General features: G+C 42.2%; 2 protein-coding genes across 2 annotated transcripts in view; one reads left to right on the top strand and one right to left on the bottom strand.

Annotated features, from left to right (window-relative positions):
• LOC115105130 (LYR motif-containing protein 4B) overlaps window positions 1–15764 on the top strand; it is a 63546-nt gene extending 47782 nt beyond the window's left edge. The window contains exon 3 of the mRNA XM_029626773.2: window positions 14920–15764. Within this exon, the coding sequence (XP_029482633.1) occupies window positions 14920–14970 (51 nt within the window). The 3' untranslated portion in view covers window positions 14971–15764. The remainder of the gene's footprint in view (window positions 1–14919) is intronic.
• Window positions 15765–19204: 3440 nt separating this feature from the next.
• LOC115104600 (protein phosphatase 1 regulatory subunit 3G) lies at window positions 19205–21643 on the bottom strand. The gene has a single exon (XM_029625959.1). The coding sequence runs from the start codon at window positions 21545–21547 to the stop codon at window positions 20702–20704; it is 846 nt and encodes a 281-aa protein (XP_029481819.1). The 5' UTR covers window positions 21548–21643; the 3' UTR covers window positions 19205–20701.
• Between the last annotated feature and the right edge of the window lie 341 nt (window positions 21644–21984).

Genomic DNA, 21984 nt, shown 5'->3' with positions numbered 1-21984 from the left:
AAGGCACACAGCAAACCTTTTTAGTTTCCTTTTTACTTGTTTTCTCTTGAACACTTTTCCACACTTTTTTATTACCCATGGGTCCAGTGGATCTGAACACCACATATGTAATATAAATGTGTAGGGGGGTTACACAGTGTTCACTCAATGAAAATGTGTTATTTTACATGTTCTTCACAGAAAATGAGCCAAGGCCAACGAGTCTCAGGTTGAACAAATAATTCATTGTATTATTTTTCTTTTAGTAAACATTGAAAATGGGTCCCACAGACCCGAACACCTCAGAAGGGTTCAAAAATAGCTTTACCTTGAGACATGATTCTACTATGAATTCTGCATGTAAGGTTTTTAAATGACTGCTCTCCCATTCAGCATATTACCTTTTTAGAGTCCCTAGTTACATTTAACATTTTAGTCATTTAGCAGGCGCACTTATCCAGAGCAACTTACAGTAATGACTGCATCCCTTGCTATACTTTTTTATCTACCTGTCCCCGTGGGAATCGAACCCACAACCATGGCTTTGCAAGCGCCATGTTTTACTATCTGAGCCACACGGGACCCATACTTGAAACCATAATGCCTTCTTTATGACAAACATTCATACCACAGCTCTATATTAAAATCCCTCTGGTAACAGTACAATGTATGCTCTTGTCTTCTAGGTTTTTGTGTATCGTTACTGTAAGATGGAACAATACCATTCACACACCAATACCATTCAGATAGATGGATACTGTTCCCTCTATGTATTTGGACAGTGAAGAGCTGTACTATATCAATTTGGATTTCAGATCAAATGATCAGATGATCAAATGAACCTGTGGCAACTGTACAGAATGGCACCTTTTTTATTTGAGGGCAGGCGTTGAGGAGGGAGTGTCTATTATAGAGGGTGATGAGTCATTCCTAGTCGATCATAGCTGACCACATTACCTTTTGGAGCTTCCTGTCAAAAGGGGGAATCCCTCTTCAGGAGAATGTCCTCGGTGCTCCCCTCCCTCATACCTCCGTCTGACTTCTGCCTCCCCCTTCAAATCCCACCCTCACACACACCCCCCCACATCCATGCCTGACATCCAAGACTTGTATCTCGCAATTTCTATCAGTATCTTCTCCTCTCATAATAGGATGTGTCTGTTCTATTTGCTGAGACCACACAGTCTTGTTTTAAAGTTACACTGAAGAATGCTGCAAATAAGAACTTTTCTTTGTGGAGTTTGTGCATGTCCATAGGGTGAGATGATCTCAGGGCTCGGTACAGAAGAGTTGTGTGAAAGACCGGGAAGCCCGCGTTAACCTTTGCACTTTAAGTTACGTTTGTCTTTCTGTTTGTCTTTGTCTCAAGCCGTGTTTCCCCCATTTATTCCTACCGAGACTTGAGGGAACACTTTTTCAATTTGTCGCTGTGTGTTAGGTTTGGTGTGTGCACACAGAGTGAAAGGGGTGCGTCTGTGTGTACTCAAAGGTTCTGTGTCTTCAGTGTACCTACCTCACACACGGTTTATTTCATGATCATACGTGATCATGGCATGTGTGTTGTGCAATCACATCACAGGGATGTCTTTAAAAGGTATTGTATGTGTGTGTTCAGTTTGCTTAGCTCAGCACACTGTGTGTATGTGTTGGGAATCTGCAGTGCGATATCCTTGCTATGAGCCGCCTGCTTGCTACATCCGCAACAATTAGCATGAAAGTTAATTGTTTCGGCTACATTCCCTGCCCGTCCCCTCCACCACCACATTCCACACAGCCCTGTCGGTGAAATAAAAGTGTGTGTGTGTATTGGAGGCGCGGGATGCATCTCACGTACTGGTGTACACCTACAAAACGAAAGATGTGTGTGTGTCAGAGAATGAGACGGACGGAAAGAATGTGAACGACAGAATTAAATGGTAAAAGACCGACACAGACTGGGTCAGGTTAAGTGGGTAGCGGCTTCCCTCTTGTGGTACTGCTGAAAAATGACAACTTCGATCGCACTTATTGAGGGGCCTACAATTCCGGACCTATTTTTAAAACCAAAAAAAACAATGACCAGACTAACCCTCTTTTATATGAATCAAATATTAACTTATTTACAGTTGAAGTCGGAAGTTTAGAGTCATTAAAACTCATTTTTCAACCACTCCACAAATGTCTTGTTAACAAACTATAGTTTTGGCAAGTCGGTTAGGAAATCTACTTTGCATGACACAAGTCATTTTTCCAACAATTGTTTACAGACGGATTATTTCATTTATAATTCACTGTATCACAATTCCAGTGGGTCAGAGGTTTACATACACTAAGTTGACTGCCTTTAAACAGCTTGGAAAATTCCAGAAAATGATGCCATGGCTTTAGAAGCGTCTGATAGGCTAATTAATATAATTTGAGTCAATTGGTGGTGTACCTGTGGATGTATTTCAAGGCCTACCTTCAATCTCAGTGCCTCTTTACTTGACATCATGGGAAAATCAAAAGAAATCAGCCAAGACCACAGAAAGAAAATTGTAGACCTCCACAGGTCTGGTTCATTCTTGGGAGCAATTTCCAAATGTCTGAAGGTAGCACGTTCATCTGTACAAACAATAGCACGAAAGTATAAACACCATGGGACCATGCAGCCATCATACCGCTCAGGAAGGAGATTTTGTCTCCTAAAGATAAACGTACTTTGATGCGAAAAGTGCAAATCAATCCCAGAACAACGGACCTTGTGAAGATGCTGGAGGAAACAGGTACAAAAGTATCTTTATCCACAGTAAAACGAGTTCTGCTCAGCAATGAAGAAGCCACTGCTCCAAAACCGCCATAAAAAAAGTCAGACTACGGTTTGCAACAGCACATGGAGACAAAAATTTTACTTTTTGGAGAAATGTCCTCTGATCTGATGAAACAAAAATAGAACTCTTTGGCCCTAATGACCAAAATTGTGTTTGGAGGGAAAAGGGGGGATGCTTGCAAGCCGAAGAACACCATCCCAACCGTGAAGCATGGGGGTGGCAGCATCATGTTGTGGGGGTGCTTTGCTGCAGGAGGGACTGGTGCACATCACAAAATAGATGAGTAAGGGAAGTCATGAGTAAGGGAAGTTATGTGGAGATATTGAAGAAACTTCTCAAGACATCAGTCAGGAAGCTAAAGTGTGGTCGCGAATGAGTCTTCCAAATGGACAATGACCCCAAGCATACTTCCAAAGTGGTGGCAAAATGGCTTAAGGACAACAAAGTCAAGGTATTGGAGTGGCCATCACAAAGCCCTGACCGCAATCTTATAGAAAATGTGTGGGCAGAACTGAAAAAGCGTGTGTCCGAGCAAGGAGGCCTACAAACCTGACTGTTACACCAGGAGGAATGGGCCAAAAAACCTATTGTGGAAGGCTATCCAAAATGTTTGACCCAAGTTAAACAATTTATAGGCAATGCTACCAAATACTAATTGAGTGTATGTAAACATTTGACCCACTGGGAATGTGATTAAAGAAATAAAGCTGAAATAAATCATTCTCTCTACTATTATTCTGACATTTCACATTCTTAAAATAAAGTGATGATCCTAACTGACCTAAGACAGGAATTGTGAAAAACGGAGTTTAAGGTGTATGTAAACTTCCGACTTGAACTGTATGTGTATATTTGATTTAATCAGGTCCCGTTGAGAGATTGATCTCTTTTTCAATGGGTCCACTGTATACATCAAACACGCATGTTTAAAAAGGCACGGACAACAAGACGCTTGTGTGGGATGTCGGAGTCTAGCAAGTCTCTTGGCATTACTGTCTTACATGTCTTGCCAATTCCATTCTTCAGCACAACCGCCTCCCCTGACTTATAACACCTTTTAGCTGTTAGTTGTCGGCGTGCCAGATACTGAGCCTTGACACATTTTGTAGATTTTTGATTACTACTTCTTCACATAGGCTTCGTCTTGGAATGGTGGCGCTTTGCTACCGGAGGAAAAAAAGATATCCAATGGGTCGAAGAAGAAAACGATGAAGATTGCATTATTGTCTATAGTCACAGGACACAGAGATGTCGTTTTGCTTTATCTCACAGAGAGGTTGAAGAACTGGGTCAGTGCAGAGCCCGCCTGAGCCGTTTTAAGGGTGAGGTGCCTTGCTCCCAGGCACAACAGCATGATATCATGTCATTGTAGAATGCTTTGCCACCAGATGTTAGTCATGCAAGAAACAAATTTAAAAAGAAACATTCTCACAGCGACTCACCTCTTTCTAAAGATCTAATTTAACTGTACTGTATACTGTGCATTCAGAAAGTATTCAGACCCTTAATTTTTCAATTTCTTTATGTTACAGCCTTATTCTAAAATGTATTTTTTTTTATTATAATCCTCATCAATCTACACCTTACCTCAATGACTGTGAAAACAGGATTTTTAGAAATGTTTACTAATTTATTGAAAATAAACTAACCCTATGTAAATAAGTATTCAGACCCTTTGCTATGAGACTTAATTGAGCTCAGGTGCATCCTGTTTCCATTGATCATCCTTGAGCTGATTCTACAACATGAATTGGAGTCCACTTGTGATAAATTCAATTGATTGGACATGATTTGGGAAGGCACAGACCTGTATATAAGGTCCTACAGTTGACAGTGCATGTCAGATCAAAAACCAAGTCATGAGTTTGAAGGAATTGTCTGTAGAGCTCTGAGACAAGATTGTGTCGAGGCACAGATCTGGGGAAGGGTACCAAAGCATTTATGCAGCATTGAAGGTCCCTGAAGACCACAGTGACCTCCATTCTTAAATGGAAGAAGTTTGGAACCACCAAGACTCTTCCTAGAGTTGGCCGCCCGGCCAAACTGCGCAATCAGGGGAGAAGTGACCAAGAACCCGATGGTCACTCTGACAGCTCCAGAGTTCCTCTGTGGAGATGGGAGAACCTTCCAGAAGGACAACCACCTCTGCAGCACTCCACCAATCAGGCTTCTATGGTAGTGTGGCCAGACGGAAGCCACTCCTCAGTTCAAGGCACATGCTAATCCGGTTGGAGTTTGTCAAAAGGCACCTAAAGGATTCTCAGACCATGAAACAAGATTCTCTGGTTTGATGAAACCAAGATTGAACTCTTTGATCTGAATGTCAAACAGTCACGTCTGGAGGAAACCAGGCACCGTTCATCACCTGCCCAATAACAATCCCTACGGTGAAGCATGGTGGTGGCAGCATTATGCTTTGGGGTTTGATTTTCAACTGCAAGGACTGGGAGACTAGTCAAGTTCGAGGAAAAGATGAAGGATGCAAAGTATAGAGAGATCCTTGATGAAAACCAATTCCAGAGCACTCAGGACCTCAGATTGGGGCAAAGGTTCACTTTCCTACAGGACATCGACCCTAAGCACACGGCCAAGATAACGCAGCAGTGGCTTTGGTACAGATCTCTGAATGTCCTTGAGTGGCTCAGCCAGAGCCCGGACTTGAACCTGATCGAACATGTCTAGAGAGACTTGAAAATAGCTGTGCAGCGACGCTCCCCATCCAACCTGACAGAGCTTGAGAGGATCTGCATAGAAGAATGGGAGAAACTCCCCAAATACAGGTGTGCCAAGCTTGTAGCATCATACCCAAGAAGATTAGAGGCTGTCATTGCTGCCAAAGGTGCTTCAACAACAACAGTACTGAGTAAAGGGTCTGAGTACGTTTATGTATTTATTAAGAAGGAAAGAAAGAAATTTCACAAATGAACTTAAGGCACATGAAATGCATTCCAGGTGACTACCTCATGAAGCTGGTTGAGAGAATGCCTAGAGTACATGTATGCAAAGTTGTTATCAAGGCAAAGGGTGGCTACTTTGAAGAATCTCAAATATATTTTGATTCAACACCTTTTGTTGTTGAGTTACTCCATATTTCATTGTTTTGATGTCTTCACTATTATTCTGCAATGTAGAAAATATTTGTATTTTTTTATAAAACCTGGAATGAGTAGGTGTCCAAACGTGTGTGTGTGTGTGTGTGTGTCTCTCTACCATTTTTATTTAGAATTTAATGTAAAATCTTATTTTCTTGTCTATTACTATTCTGTTTCTATTTTCCATAGCAAAATAGACTAAATTCACAAAGTAGACTAAATTCTTCGCTACTTTAGAACCCGCTTTATTTTTTAAACATTTTTATTTAACCTTTTATTTCATCACGGAATCATACAAAAAGGAGGGGGAAGACTATAGCTTGAAAAATTATTTTCCTACATTCTGACTGTTTTCCTCAAGAAATTAAGTCGGATTCCTTTCCAGCTGAGTATCGCGATACTGCTATTGCGACAACTTCCCAACCCATATGGTCTACCATGTAGGGAACCACGGAGAACAGGCACACCAAAGTGTTTATTCCACTAATTGAGGTGTGTATTAAAGGCACTGGACCATTAGAGGCAGAGTGTCAGAATCTAGATGTACCACTATTTGAGGCAACCCTGGACAGGTTGGGAGGAGGAGACAAATTGAATGTCAGCAAGGCACAGAAGTCTGAGAGCCCCATTCCAAAACAACCAAGGGCATCCCTTCCTTCCTTCCTTCCTTCCTTTAGGAGAGCAATACTGTACAAATCTTCTCAACTTTCCAACTTTGTTAGATGAAGGAATTGGTATTGTAGTGGGGGAGGGAACAATGTATTTTTAAGGTCTTTTGAATGGGGCTGAAGGTTTTGGGGGGGGTTATTTTCCAACGTTGGGTGATTGCGCTTTTGAGAACCCCCCCCCCACAGTTTTCCCTATCTGATACATGGCCAGGTGTTTGCATGTCTTTGAAATTCGCTGGAAACATTTGGCTTCACACCAGCTGTGAGGAGAATAGATATAGAAGAAGCACTAGGAGGTTGGGAAACAGGTGAATTTAACAAGATAACGAGTCCCCACGCCTCATCCTAGCCTTAAACACTCCTGTTCTTCAACTCCATGGGGTGGGTAGCAGCATCTGGTACCCCCTATATATTTGCTGAAGGACAAGGGCATGCCCATCACAGGTGTTCCCCTGGGGTGCCAGCCACCCAATGCTTTGCTGATGTCAGGGAAAAATACATCTGCAGTACCACTCCACATTGGCCCCAGGTGCAAGCAGAACTGGCACACTTAGAGGGCATGGGGTTGGTAGACTGTATGGATGGCACAGAGCAATGGTAGGAGCATAGAGCAGGGCTGGTGTTATGGTTGGGCCTTAGGGGGCCTGGACCACCATACTGTACCTCCTTGTCCGTCCAACTAAAATACATTGATAATTAATTTGGCCAAGGCTCGCGCCTTGGAGGTGCTCTTATTCTCCATGGACTTTAGTGTCCCAGAACTTTTTTGAGTTTGTGCTACAGGATGCAAATTTCTGTTTGAAAAAGCTAGCCTTTGCGTTCCTAATTGCCTGTGTATATTGGTTCCTAACTTCCTTGAAAAGTTGCATATCGCGGGGGCTATGTGATGCTAGTGCAGTACGCCACAGGATGTTTTTGTGCTGGTCAAGGGCAGTCAAGTCTGGAGTGTACCAAGGCTATATCTGTTCATAATTCATTTTTTTGAATGGGGCATGCTTAAGATGGTGAGGAAAGCACTTTTAAAGAATAACCAGGAATCCTCTACTGATGGAATGAGGTCAATATCCTTCCAGGATACCCGGGCCAGGTTGATTAGAAAGGCCTGCTCGCTGAAGTGTTTTAGGGAGCGTTTGACAGTGATGATAGGTGGTTGTTTGACCGTGGACCCATTACGGACGCAGATAATGAGACCGTGATCACCGAGATCCTGGTTGAAGACAGCATGGTGTATTTAGAGGGCAGGTTGGCCAGGATGATATCTATGAGTGTGCCCGTGTTTACGGATTTAGGGTTGAACCTGGTAGGTTCCTTGATAATGTGTGTGAGATTGAGGGTGTCTAGCTTAAATTGTAGGACGGCCGGGGTGTTAATCATATCCCAGTTTAGGTCACCAAACAGTAAAAACTCTGAAGATAAATGGGGGGGCAATTAATTCACATATGGTGTCCAGGCCACAGCTGGGAGCTGTGTGAAAATCAATATTCCAAACATAGTCTGGGACAGTTGTGGGATGCGATAGATTATTGCAACCACTAGCATCAAAAAACCTGTTTTAAGCAATGAGCCTGATGCAAGGTATGAGAGCATTTGAACTTAAAATGTTGATACTGTTAGGCTATTTCTTCACATTATAAGCTTGGCAATGTGCACACGGTAGTAGGCTATTAGCGCAAATGTTCCAATAGCAGGAAAACACAATTCTCAAAAGTGACCACAAATGCGATTTATGCATTATGCTAAAGGTGCATTTTTATGATGAAAATTATCTTACTCAAACTTGAAACTGACACACTGCGTATGTACAGTGCCTTCGGAACGTATTCAGGTCCTTTGACTTTTTCCACATTTTGTTACATCACAGCCTTATTCTAAAATGGATATAAAAAAATATATCAATCTACACACAATAACCCTATAATGACAAAGCAAAAACCATCTATTTTTATTTTATTTTATTTTAGCAAATGTATTAAAAATAGAACACATACCTTATTTACACAAGTAATCTGACTCTTTGCTATGAGACCTGAAATTGAGCTCTGGTGCATCCTGTTTACTTTGATCATCCTTGATGTTTCTACAACTTGGAGTCCACTTGTGGTAAATTCAATTGATTGGACATGATTTGGAGAGGCAGAAACTTGTCTATATAAGGTCCCATAGTTGACAGTCCATGTCGGAGCTAAAAACCAAGCCTTGAGGTCGAAGGAATTGTCCGAGCCCCGAGACTGGATTGTGTCGAGGCACAGATCAGGGGAAAGGTACCAACAAATATCTGCAGCATTGAAGGTCCACAAGAACACAGTGACCTCCATTCTTAAATGGAAGAAGTTTGGACCCACAAAGACTCTTCCTGGAGCTGGCCGCCCGGCCAAACTGAGCAATCAGGAGAGAGGGGGCGTGACTAAATGGTCACGCTGAATTTAACTGTGGGGAAGACTATAGCTTGAAAAATTATTTTCCTACATTCTGACTGTTTTCCTCAAGAAATTAAGTCGGATTCCTTTCCAGCTGAGTATCGCGATACTGCTATTGCGACAACTTCCCAACCCATATGGTCTACCATGTAGGGAACCACGGAGAACAGGCACACCAAAGTGTTTATTCCACTAATTGAGGTGTGTATTAAAGGCACTGGACCATTAGAGGCAGAGTGTCAGAATCTAGATGTACCACTATTTGAGGCAACCCTGGACAGGTTGGGAGGAGGAGACAAATTGAATGTCAGCAAGGCACAGAAGTCTGAGAGCCCCATTCCAAAACAACCAAGGGCATCCCTTCCTTCCTTCCTTCCTTCCTTTAGGAGAGCAATACTGTACAAATCTTCTCAACTTTCCAACTTTGTTAGATGAAGGAATTGGTATTGTAGTGGGGGAGGGAACAATGTATTTTTAAGGTCTTTTGAATGGGGCTGAAGGTTTTGGGGGGGGTTATTTTCCAACGTTGGGTGATTGCGCTTTTGAGAACCCCCCCCCCCCCCACAGTTTTCCCTATCTGATACATGGCCAGGTGTTTGCATGTCTTTGAAATTCGCTGGAAACATCTGGCTTCACACCAGCTGTGAGGAGAATAGATATAGAAGAAGCACTAGGAGGTTGGGAAACAGGTGAATTTAACAAGATAACGAGTCCCCACGCCTCATCCTAGCCTTAAACACTCCTGTTCTTCAACTCCATGGGGTGGGTAGCAGCATCTGGTACCCCCTATATATTTGCTGAAGGACAAGGGCATGCCCATCACAGGTGTTCCCCTGGGGTGCCAGCCACCCAATGCTTTGCTGATGTCAGGGAAAAATACATCTGCAGTACCACTCCACATTGGCCCCAGGTGCAAGCAGAACTGGCACACTTAGAGGGCATGGGGTTGGTAGACTGTATGGATGGCACAGAGCAATGGTAGGAGCATAGAGCAGGGCTGGTGTTATGGTTGGGCCTTAGGGGGCCTGGACCACCATACTGTACCTCCTTGTCCGTCCAACTAAAATACATTGATAATTAATTTGGCCAAGGCTCGCGCCTTGGAGGTGCTCTTATTCTCCATGGACTTTAGTGTCCCAGAACTTTTTTGAGTTTGTGCTACAGGATGCAAATTTCTGTTTGAAAAAGCTAGCCTTTGCGTTCCTAATTGCCTGTGTATATTGGTTCCTAACTTCCTTGAAAAGTTGCATATCGCGGGGGCTATGTGATGCTAGTGCAGTACGCCACAGGATGTTTTTGTGCTGGTCAAGGGCAGTCAAGTCTGGAGTGTACCAAGGCTATATCTGTTCATAATTCATTTTTTTGAATGGGGCATGCTTAAGATGGTGAGGAAAGCACTTTTAAAGAATAACCAGGAATCCTCTACTGATGGAATGAGGTCAATATCCTTCCAGGATACCCGGGCCAGGTTGATTAGAAAGGCCTGCTCGCTGAAGTGTTTTAGGGAGCGTTTGACAGTGATGATAGGTGGTTGTTTGACCGTGGACCCATTACGGACGCAGATAATGAGACCGTGATCACCGAGATCCTGGTTGAAGACAGCATGGTGTATTTAGAGGGCAGGTTGGCCAGGATGATATCTATGAGTGTGCCCGTGTTTACGGATTTAGGGTTGAACCTGGTAGGTTCCTTGATAATGTGTGTGAGATTGAGGGTGTCTAGCTTAAATTGTAGGACGGCCGGGGTGTTAATCATATCCCAGTTTAGGTCACCAAACAGTAAAAACTCTGAAGATAAATGGGGGCAATTAATTCACATATGGTGTCAGGCCACAGCTGGGAGCTGTGTGAAAATCAATATTCCAAACATAGTCTGGGACAGTTGTGGGATGCGATAGATTATTGCAACCACTAGCATCAAAAAACCTGTTTTAAGCAATGAGCCTGATGCAAGGTATGAGAGCATTTGAACTTAAAATGTTGATACTGTTAGGCTATTTCTTCACATTATAAGCTTGGCAATGTGCACACGGTAGTAGGCTATTAGCGCAAATGTTCCAATAGCAGGAAAACACAATTCTCAAAAGTGACCACAAATGCGATTTATGCATTATGCTAAAGGTGCATTTTTATGATGAAAATTATCTTACTCAAACTTGAAACTGACACACTGCGTATGTACAGTGCCTTCGGAACGTATTCAGGTCCTTTGACTTTTTCCACATTTTGTTACATCACAGCCTTATTCTAAAATGGATATAAAAAAAATATCAATCTACACACAATAATGACAAAGCAAAAACCATCTATTTTTATTGTATTTTATTTTAGCAAATGTATTAAAAATAGAACACATACCTTATTTACACAAGTAATCTGACTCTTTGCTATGAGACCCGAAATTGAGCTCTGGTGCATCCTGTTTACTTTGATCATCCTTGATGTTTCTACAACTTGGAGTCCACTTGTGGTAAATTCAATTGATTGGACATGATTTGGAGAGGCAGAAACTTGTCTATATAAGGTCCCATAGTTGACAGTCCATGTCGGAGCTAAAAACCAAGCCTTGAGGTCGAAGGAATTGTCCGAGCCCCGAGACTGGATTGTGTCGAGGCACAGATCAGGGGAAAGGTACCAACAAATATCTGCAGCATTGAAGGTCCACAAGAACACAGTGACCTCCATTCTTAAATGGAAGAAGTTTGGACCCACAAAGACTCTTCCTGGAGCTGGCCGCCCGGCCAAACTGAGCAATCAGGGAGAGAGGGGGCGTGACTAAATGGTCACGCTGAATTTAACTGTCTAATGACTCTTGACCGCCGGTGTGGTGTTAATACGGTCACAGTAACAGCCCAAGTCATGACACGGGCACAATGAAAGAGCCATAAGTTATAATATAATAATGTTATTATACCAGAATCCAATTGGTAGCATATTACATGGAAAATTAATGATTAATGTATCATTTACAATGTAATGTGTTTACTGGTGATTTCACAATTTTAATTTAATCAACACATTCACAAATTGTGTCTGTGATCAGTTTTTAGGTTTGGGTTGATTTGAGTTTTATAGCTAGTAAGCAGCCCAAGCAAACATCATTGTGCATATCTTTCTTCACCCACCATCAACATCAACAATCTCTGTAATCCTCCTCCATGCCATTCACCTTCTGATTTTTGTCTCCGTATTCTAGCGAAGCGACATCATATAGAGTTGGAAAACCAGACCCAGCAATGATTGACTTTCCTCCATATGTTTTGGTTTTGCTTGACCGGAACTAATGACCGGTGGAACTGTGTTTCATGAACGGAAGATTTTCAAGCAAACATCTGCTCCTCACCGAATTAGGTAATGGCAGCGGAAGCCACGTGCAATTTGCATCAAGTTCTACCGCTCCGCTGGCAGGGTTCTTGCCGCTCACCTTCCCACAATCCACTGCGCTTTGCTCCACGTTCCCCCATTGAAAATGAATGGGGGCGGAACGTCGTCTGACACATTCAGAAGTGGTGAAAACCCTACACAGCCTACTACAAAATAGCCTATAGAATGGCGCACAGAATACAATCCAAACCAGTATCCTGTTGAAAAGGCCTTGGTCTTTGTACAGCTGGACAGGCAACAGTGTTGAAGTCTTTGCCCAATACTTTAATGTCCAGGCAGAAAGCAAGACCCCCCAAAATAACACCAAGGCCTTTGGCATCACCTCTATTTGTTATAAGCCAGGTAAAGGGAAACTGCAATATTCCGTGCTTTTTAAAATCCAGCAATATTAACTGGTACAAACTGTAACACAGTAACGAAGAAGATGGCAAAAAAAAAAAAAAAAAACAGGTGCCTGTTGCGAAGCTCTGATTGGTTTATAAACCTGCTACGGTAATGTAGCTCTGCACCTTTTAAACCAGCCATAAGCAGGTGCAAACTTTAACACAGGCCTTGTTGGTTTATATATCCACGTCCAGTAGATGGCTGTGCTCCCTGTTCTGGCTGTGGCAGCCGTAGGGGGTTCTGACGGATGGCTTGTGTCAACAGAACACAGGCATATTTACACAGGGGCGGGGGCTCTGCGAAATGGATCTTAATGCTCCTCTTTGCTGAGCCATCCCTTTGAGAAATGAACAGTCACAGCCTTAGCCGACCTTGCATATGTTCGCTCATTTCTCTGTCACTACTGCCTTTCCCGTGAAGGCAGCAAGTTGCCCGCACTTTACCAGCCGGGCTTTTAACAGATGGCTTCCTTGACTCACTTTGACGCATCTTTTAATGTCGAAACCATATATTGGATTTTGCCCCAGTGTCAGTCAGTGTTTGGGGAAGGGGATACCTAGTAATTTGCACAACTGAATGCGTTCAACCGAAATGTGTCTAACGCATTTAATCACGTCCATGTCATCGGCGCCTTGCTTAAAGGCAGATCTTTCCTCTTTGCAGGCTTAGGGAATTGAACCAGCGACCTTTGGGTTACTGGCCCAACGCTCTTAACCTCTAGGCTACTTGCATGAGAAGAGGGAGGAATGAGCTGCTTTGGTTCTGTTGATACAGCAGGTTAGGGTGTGTTTGTGTGTGCGTGTATGTATGTGAACTCAGCAAAAAAAGAGACGTGCCTTTTTCAGGACCCTGTCTTTCAAAGATAATTCGTAAATATCCAAATAACTTCACAGATCTTCATTGTAAAGGGATTAAGGTCACAGTTATTAAAACTTAGGGCACTATAAAAGAGGCCTTTCTACTGACTCTGAAAAACACCAAAAGAAAGATGCCCAGGGTCCCTGCTCATCTTTTGTGATCGTGCCTTAGGCATGCTGCAAGGAGGCATGAGGACTGCAGATGTGGCCAGGGCAATAAATTGCAATGTCCGTACTGTGAGACGCCTAAGACAGGGAGACAGGACAGACAGCTGATCCTGCAAGACAGGAATGTCCGTGTTCTGCCATGGCCAGCGAAGAGCCCGGATGTCAATCCCATTGTGCACGTCTGGGACCTGTTGGATCGGAGGGTGAGGGCTAGGGCCATTCATTCCACCCAGAAATGTTTGGGACCTTGCAGGTGATTTGGTGGAAGAGCAAGAACTGGCAAATATTGTGCAGCCCATGAGGAGGAGATGCACTGCAATACTTAATGCAGCTTGTGGCCACACCAGATACTGACTGTTACTTTAGAATTTTACCCCCCACCCTTTGTTCAGGGACACATTCTTCCATTTCGGTCAGTCACATGTCTGTGGAACTTGTTCAGTTCATGTCTCAGTTGTTGAATCTTATGTTTCAACAAATGTTTACACATGTTAAGTTTTCTGAAAATAAACGCAGTTGACAGTGAGAGGACGTTTCTTTTTTAGCCGACTTTGTGCTTGTATATACCGTATGTGTATTGAGTGCTGATAAGATAAAAGCTGTGAATAACTTGAGACATGGGAATTGTGAGTCATCGCTTGATGTTTGAAGTAGCAGGTGACTGTCAAGAATATGTGCAAATATACAAAGATACCCATAGCAAGGGAAAAGTATGCATTTTAATCTGAGCTGTTGAACTGGTACCACTGTTAAACAGATTGTGCACTCATGAGAAGTCCTGACTCTCTCGATTCCAATTTCACTGCGGACTATCAGAATAGGTCACCAGACTTTGATACTGTAGGTCAATGTTGTAACTTGCTGTATCGATGAACTGAGCTTTGCTCCCACAGTTCAGTATGGATTTGACAGACATCATCTGCCTACAGTATTTATCTGAACCACTAAAATGGTGTGGGGAAATGAAGCCCAGGTTGTCTGACAATCTCAACAACTAAGTGTTATTTTCACACAAATGCTCCCTATATAGTGATGTTTATTTACAAAATCAATCAGTTTTGCAACACATTCGATGTGATTGCCAACACAACTTACCCTAACACTGTTTATGGACGACATATCAAATAATGGAATTCCGGTGAACTTCCCTTTTAAGTAATTTATTTTCTCCTTTCTCCACAGGTTGCCATAGGCAAGATGTACCCGACCCAGAAGACTATTGTTGAGGGGTAGGGTTCGAAGAGAAACCACCAATGGGCATTGATGGAGTGTCTCAGAACGAGAGGAAACGATGCCCAAGAGACCATGGGAGACTGAGCACTGAACCTCAACCTCACTTTCCCTTTCACACGGAAGCTTTATTTTCCGACGCCCTCATTGGATGGATAGGGGGAAAGCCTATGGGTTGGGCCTACTTTGTCCGACATCAAATGGTTCTTTATCTCTAGACCAGTGTTCCCAACCCTCCACATTTTTGTTCTAGCCCTGCACTGATACACATTATTCAACTAGACAGGGGCTTGCTGATGTAGTTGATCATGTTAATGTGTCAGTACAGCCCTAAAACAAAAATGTGGACTATAGCATTCCCCACGAGACGGTTGGGAAACACTGCCCCTAAACATTTTGTGATGGACTGTCGTAGATCTGAAAGCATCAGATAGGCATTAAAAATAATTGTAATAATGCCACCTAGCCTTTTGGTAGGCAATAGAGATTCTACCATATTGCTCACACCTTTACATATATATATATGGTGGGAAGAGACAAGGGGATGGTTGATTTCCGACTTGGCAACTGTGCAGCGTTGACGACGTAACAATTGTCCTTGGTCCCTATATACTGTACCCTCTTCACCATACTAAAATAATGAGCTTCTTTTGTGAGCTGTAAGAGTTGTAGCAGTGCCACGGTGTACACACGGTCTTGATTCCCTGTTATATTTTTCTATTGTGTGTTGTATATATGATTTGTCGTCATGTAAGATGGTGTATAAACAGATTAAAGATATGCGGATCTGAATCGCATTATTGTCTCCATACTCTTTAGTCATGACTCAGTTGGTAGAGCATGGCACTTGCAATGCCAGGGGTCATGGGTTAGATTCCTGCTGATGCCCCCCATACATCAAATGTATGCATGCATGACTAAGTTGCTTTAGGGAAAGGGGGATACCTAGTCAGTTGTACAACTGAATGCCTTCAACTGACATGTGTCTTCCGCATTTAACCCAACCCCTCTGAATCAGAGAGGTGTGGGGTGCTGCCTTAATCAACATCCACGTCTTCGGGGAACAGTGGGTTAACTGCCTTGCTCCGCTTTATGACACTATTATTCTGTTATGACAAGTCTTACAATGCATTAAAGCTGCATCATAATGCATTATACCTGGAGGCAAATAATGGAAATGGATGATGTTACACATGATTTGAAGAAGGCAGTGAATTGGAGTTGGGTGAGAGGGTGAATGTATCCCTTTTGTTGGTTTTAGATAAGCAGAGACTGATATAAAGATTCTATTAACACACAAGGATCAAAGTTGAAAGCTCCCGCATATGTCATCTCCAAATATCTTATCTGCTTCTGATCAGTTTTTTTGATCAACAAAAGCTGTTTTGAAGCACATGAACATCAAGGGAGAGGACCTGGATTCAAATATGGTTTAAATACTTTCTGTGCTTGATTGAGCTTGCCTTGCTTAATGGACCAATATAAAAGTACCAAATGGCAAGTCCTGACCATTTGGCATTCCAGGCAGGCTGCAGTGACCACTCAACGTATTTTAAAGATTTCAGATAGTGATGCTTCCTGGGTTCAAATTCTAAAACAACTGGGACTGATTACGTTTGAATAATAAGAGGATACTTGCTAATGACATTTTAGTCATTATCAACATGTCGTGTACTGTTTAAGAAAAGGAGCATTCCGCATTTAAAACATTTTGTCCATTTCATTGGTTCATATACAGTTAAAGGCGGAGGTTTAACATACACCTTAGCCAAATACATTTAAACTCAGTTTTTCACAATTCCTGGCATTAATCCATGTAAAAATTCCCTGTCTTAGGTTAGTTGGGATCACCACTTTCAAGAATGTGAAATGTCAGAATAATAGTAGAGAGAACTATTTATTTAAGCTTTTATTTCTTTCATCACATTCCCAGTGGGTCAGAAGTTTAAATACACTCAATTAGTATTTGGTAGCATTGCCTATAAATTGTTTAACTTGGGTCAAATGTTTCGGCTAGCCTTCCACAAGCTTCCCGGAATAGGTTTGGTGAATTTTGGCCCATTCCTCTTGACAGAGCTGGTGTAACTGAGTCAGGTTTGTAGGCCTCCTTGCTCGCACACGCTTTTTCAGTTCTACCCACAAATTTTCTATGGGATTGAGGTCAGGGCTTTGTGATGGCCACTCCAATACCTCGAGTTGGTTGGCCTTAAGCCATTTTGCAACAACTTTGGAAGTATTCTTGTTAATTTGGAAGACCCATTTGCAACCAAGATTTAACTTCCTGATGTCTTGAGATGTTGCTTCAATATATCCACATAATTTTCCATCCTCACGATGCCATTTATTTTGTGAAGTGCACCGGTCCCTCCTGCAGCAAAGCACCCCCACAACATGATGCTGCCACCCCTGTGCTTCACGGTTGGGATGGTGTTCTTCGGCTTGCAAGCTTCCCCCGTTTTCCTCCAAACATAACGATGGTCATTATGGCCAAACAATTCTATTTTTGTTTCATCAGACCAGAGGACATTTCTCCAAAAAGTACGATCTTTGTCCCCATGTGCAGTTGCAAACCGTAGTCTTTTTTTTATGGCTGTTTTGGAGCAGTGGCTTCTTCCTTGCTGAGCGGTCTTTCAGGTTATGTCGATATAGGACTTGTTTTGCTGTGGATAAAGATACTTTTGTACCTGTTTCCTCCAGTATCTTCACAAGGGCCTTTGCTGCTGTCCTGGGATTGATTTGCACTTTTCACACCAAAATACGTTCATCTCTAGGAGACAGAATGCGTCTCCTTCCTCAGCGGTATGATGGCTGCGTGGTCCCATGGTGTTTATACGTGCTTACTATTGTTTGTACAGATGATCGTGGTTCCTTCAGGCGTTTTGAAAATTGGTCCCAAGGATGAACCAGACTTGTGGAGGTCTACATTTTTTTTTCTAGGGTCTTGGCTGATTTCTTCTGATTTTCCCATGATGTCAAGCAAAGAGGCACTGAGTTTGAAGGTAGGCCTTGAAATACATCCACAGGTACACCTCCAATTGACTCAAATTATGTCAATTAGCCTATCAGAAGCTTCTAAAACCATGACATTTTCTGGAATTTTCCAAGCTGTTTAAAGGCACAGTCAACTTAGTGTATGTAAACTTCTGACACACTGGAATTGTGATACAGTGAATTATAAGTGAAATAATCTGTAAACAATTGTTGGAAAAATTACTTGTGCCATGCACAAAGAAGATGTCCTAAACGACTTCCCAAAACTATAGTTTGTTTACAAGAAATGTGTGGAGTGGTTGAAAAATTAGTTTTAATGACTCCAACAAGTGTATGTAAATGTCCGACTTCAACTGTATTCAATAGCCCAATTGATGTCATAGTGCATGAATCACAGGATTAAAACAACATAGCGTGTTGCACTGTTACATTAACATACAGTACATGTACCATTTAAGAATGAGACAAACTTTGCAATTTCACATTGTCTAGTCAGTACATTCAGTTCAGTAGGCCAAGGTCTAAGACTGGACAGTTACATGAACATGCTGTGCGGACTCCAGACCTGAGTTCAAATACTATTTGAAATGTTTTCATTTCATATTTGAACACTGGTCTATGTGGTTGTTGTCCAGAGAGATTCTTATCACTGCAGAGCTTCAGCCTGGAAACCAGCCATTCTCTGTTGACAGAGTAAACTCCACATGATTTGCTGATTTGCCTCTTGAACTTTGGTCAGGGGACAGGTACGGTATGGGACAACCACCAAGTACTACTGCACTAAAGGGTACATGACAGGCCAAACAAGGGAAGTGACATCACTGGCAAGAGTAGTGTGCTGCTCACATACCCACCCGCAGTATTCCAAACACACTGGGAAAGTTCTGACTGTAGAGAAAGTAGTGGAGTTTTGATAAGGTGATGTCATCAAAGAGATTCTATGTAATTATATGGATGTCAAATAAGTTTTCCATTAAATGTAATACAGAATGATGTAATTGGCCTATGTATGACTTAATAGCTAAGTAGATGTGTAATATATGCTTTATAATATGATATGCAGTTGACGTAAAGCATGACCAAGTTCCACCCCCAAACATGTAGAATATATACAATTCAGTCATAGCTGTAATGCCAACAGGCACTGTGTCATGCTAACACATAGAGCTCTGTTCTTCTCATTAATTGAAGGAAACCAGTGCTCTCCAGAGAACAGTAAATACTCTAATATGTGACACGAACCTGCTGCCTCTTAGACCATTTTATTGAAATCAAAGTGTATTGGTTGTGTATACAGATCTGCAGATGTTATACCAGGTGCAGCAAAATGATTGTTACTAGCTCCAACAGTAGAATAAAAACATGAGCTGGCACACACCCAGAAAAACTATTTTGTGTGGAGATGCTGATTGATGGCGAATTAAATATAAACTAGCTCCAACAGTGCAGCAGAATGTCTCGCAAATACAATACAAATACACAAATCATCAAAAAATATAGAATCAAGAATTGACGAGTCCAATTAACAGTCCAGTGTAGATATTCACTGTTCAAAATCTTACAAGCCTTTCACTGTGTAGCCATCCACACCAATATAACAGATTGCTCATTAAATCTTTCCTTGGTGTCCATGGGAGTACAAACAAGAATTAATATGGTTTGTGGCAGAGAACTCTGGCAGATTTAGCTTCTCACATGATTTTATAACTAGGATAAGTCCCACATTTTCAAACTGCAATATCCTGGGCCCTGAATCAAAGGCTATGACTGAAATGGTACACTACTTAAGATCAGCCATTCCCTTTAATGCAATGCTTTTGACCAGAGATTGAAAACATTGCACTATAGGTCAAAAGTAGTGCACTCTTTTCAGAAATAGGCTGCCACAAGTTTAGCATGATCTTTTACCGTTGTTTCACATAGGATTAGGTGGTGCACACTGTATCAGTTGACTATATGAAGTACAGTGCCCGGCGCTTATAAGTATGACAATGTGTACAGTGCCAAGGACATTGTACATTTAAGGATGTTTACATCATGTATTCTATCCTTTTCTTTTAGCACTAAATTGATTATTTGATTCAGTCATTAGCGGAGTGCACTGTACTGCAATTGTTAATATGGCCGAGAACATTCACAATGATGAAACTGATGAACACAATTCATAGAAAATATCTGAATTCATAAGTCATTACAATTCACAACAAGTAGGATAGCGCTCCTGATCAGATTACATGATATGCAAATATTATGTAGAACAGGTGACATCCCCTTTGATTATGGGTATTTGTACTGTAATGTCTCTTAAAATACTTAATTGGCAGTCTTTTAGTATGGTCTTGGGTCTGTGCAGTCCCCACTGGCAGTGGAGCTGATAAATGTTCATCAGTCATTCACAGATCCTAATGGCAATTATTGTGTTATTAAATGCTGTTCCAGAAGAGGTTAGAATGCTCAACTGGACAGATGTAAACTTGGCAACTCCATGTTTTACTTTTAAAAAAGGATGGATCAGAGTGGTTCCCTTTTTTGGTTCAAAGTCAGCACATCAATCTTCAGTAGGCCTTAAGTCATAATCATTATGACCGCATATCCACCTTGATAATAACACGGTGGGGCTAGATGTAAAGGGAAAAATACTAACTTTATTGAAAAGTATATATCAATCCACGTGATAGAGAACAACTTCCTAAGAACACTTGTTGAACGACACCAACTTTACGAACGTGCATAAGAGCGCGTTTTAAGTGGCGTGAAATGCCGCGCTCTCGTAGGTCACCATGCCTGTACAGTGATACTTCAAGGTATAGTTGTGTCCATTGTTGTTATCCCAAAACTCGCCCTGGTCATTCCTGATGTACACGGCGAAGTGCACCGAGGAAGTTGGGTCTAGGAACGGAGGTGTGTACAAGGTAAAGGTATAACGCTCACCGACAATATTGTCATCCACAGGCATGGGTATCGCCTGCGCGTCCACGGAAGACAGCCACTCGTTGAACGTGTACCTCACACCAACTTCCCTCGTGCAACAACTTTGAATATTTGTCCGAATCTGCCCACGGACGTCAAACCGGGTGATGGTCACCTTCTCCAGGTTGACGTGGCGCTGCAATACCGTGGTCTCAAAATGTTCAGACTCAACTGGCATCTTGAAAGTTGGGACGAGACGGTCCATGGTCAAGGTGGATTGAAAGTTTATGCACAGGTCCCCAATTGGATACTCTCGGTCCTGTTGTTGAGGGGGAAAGCTCTGCAGTCTTAAAAATACCTTGGAAGGGATTTGCGGTTCTTCTGTTGTGCTGAAGTGCTTCACACTTGCCAAATCAAGCCCCATGGAGTCTGCGAACTTCACCCGTTTTCGGCCGTTATTGGCTATTTCTTCAAAAAGCGTAGCCTGCTTTGGGTACGCGGGCAGGGATTTCGCTCTTCGCCTGTCTTTCATATACATTTCTGGCGGTTCCAATAAGCCATCTTTCAACTCCTCATCATGACCATTCTCCGTTGGCTCCTCGTCAATTCCCGATAGCATGGTTTTACCTGAAATCGGAGAACACTGTTTGGAATCAGACAGGAGGCCTGAATCAGACATATTGGTAATGCGTGCGTTATGAATAAACACCGGAACAGTTCCAATGATGAAGTTTACATTCCCGTGGAACTTCTCAGTTAGTGTGATACGCCCATTTAAAAGCTCATCATCCAATTCTGCCTGTTTCTGTGTTCAGCATCAGTCTTTGGAAAGTTAATGCAATTTCATTTCACGTCATTGCAACGTAATAGAGAGCACTATTCGATGTGGTAAAATAAGGAGGCAATGGAATGATGACGTTCCATTTACCAACTTGGCTTGCATTTAATTAACTAATCTGATCTAACAAAGTGGATATTCGTCAAAATCCGTCATTATTTATGTATTGTAACAGGCCCACAATGTGCTTACCTAAGTCCGATTTGGATATAGTTGGCTGTTTTCGCTGCATAACATGTAGAAGTTGTCACTTTTCAGGTTTAGAAGAAGTGACTGCA

This window comes from Oncorhynchus nerka, linkage group LG22, assembly GCF_034236695.1.
Source record: "Oncorhynchus nerka isolate Pitt River linkage group LG22, Oner_Uvic_2.0, whole genome shotgun sequence".
NCBI classification, from domain to species: domain Eukaryota; kingdom Metazoa; phylum Chordata; class Actinopteri; order Salmoniformes; family Salmonidae; genus Oncorhynchus; species Oncorhynchus nerka.
The sequence above is the reverse complement of the archived record's forward strand: the minus strand, read 5'-3'. Positions and strand labels throughout refer to the sequence as shown.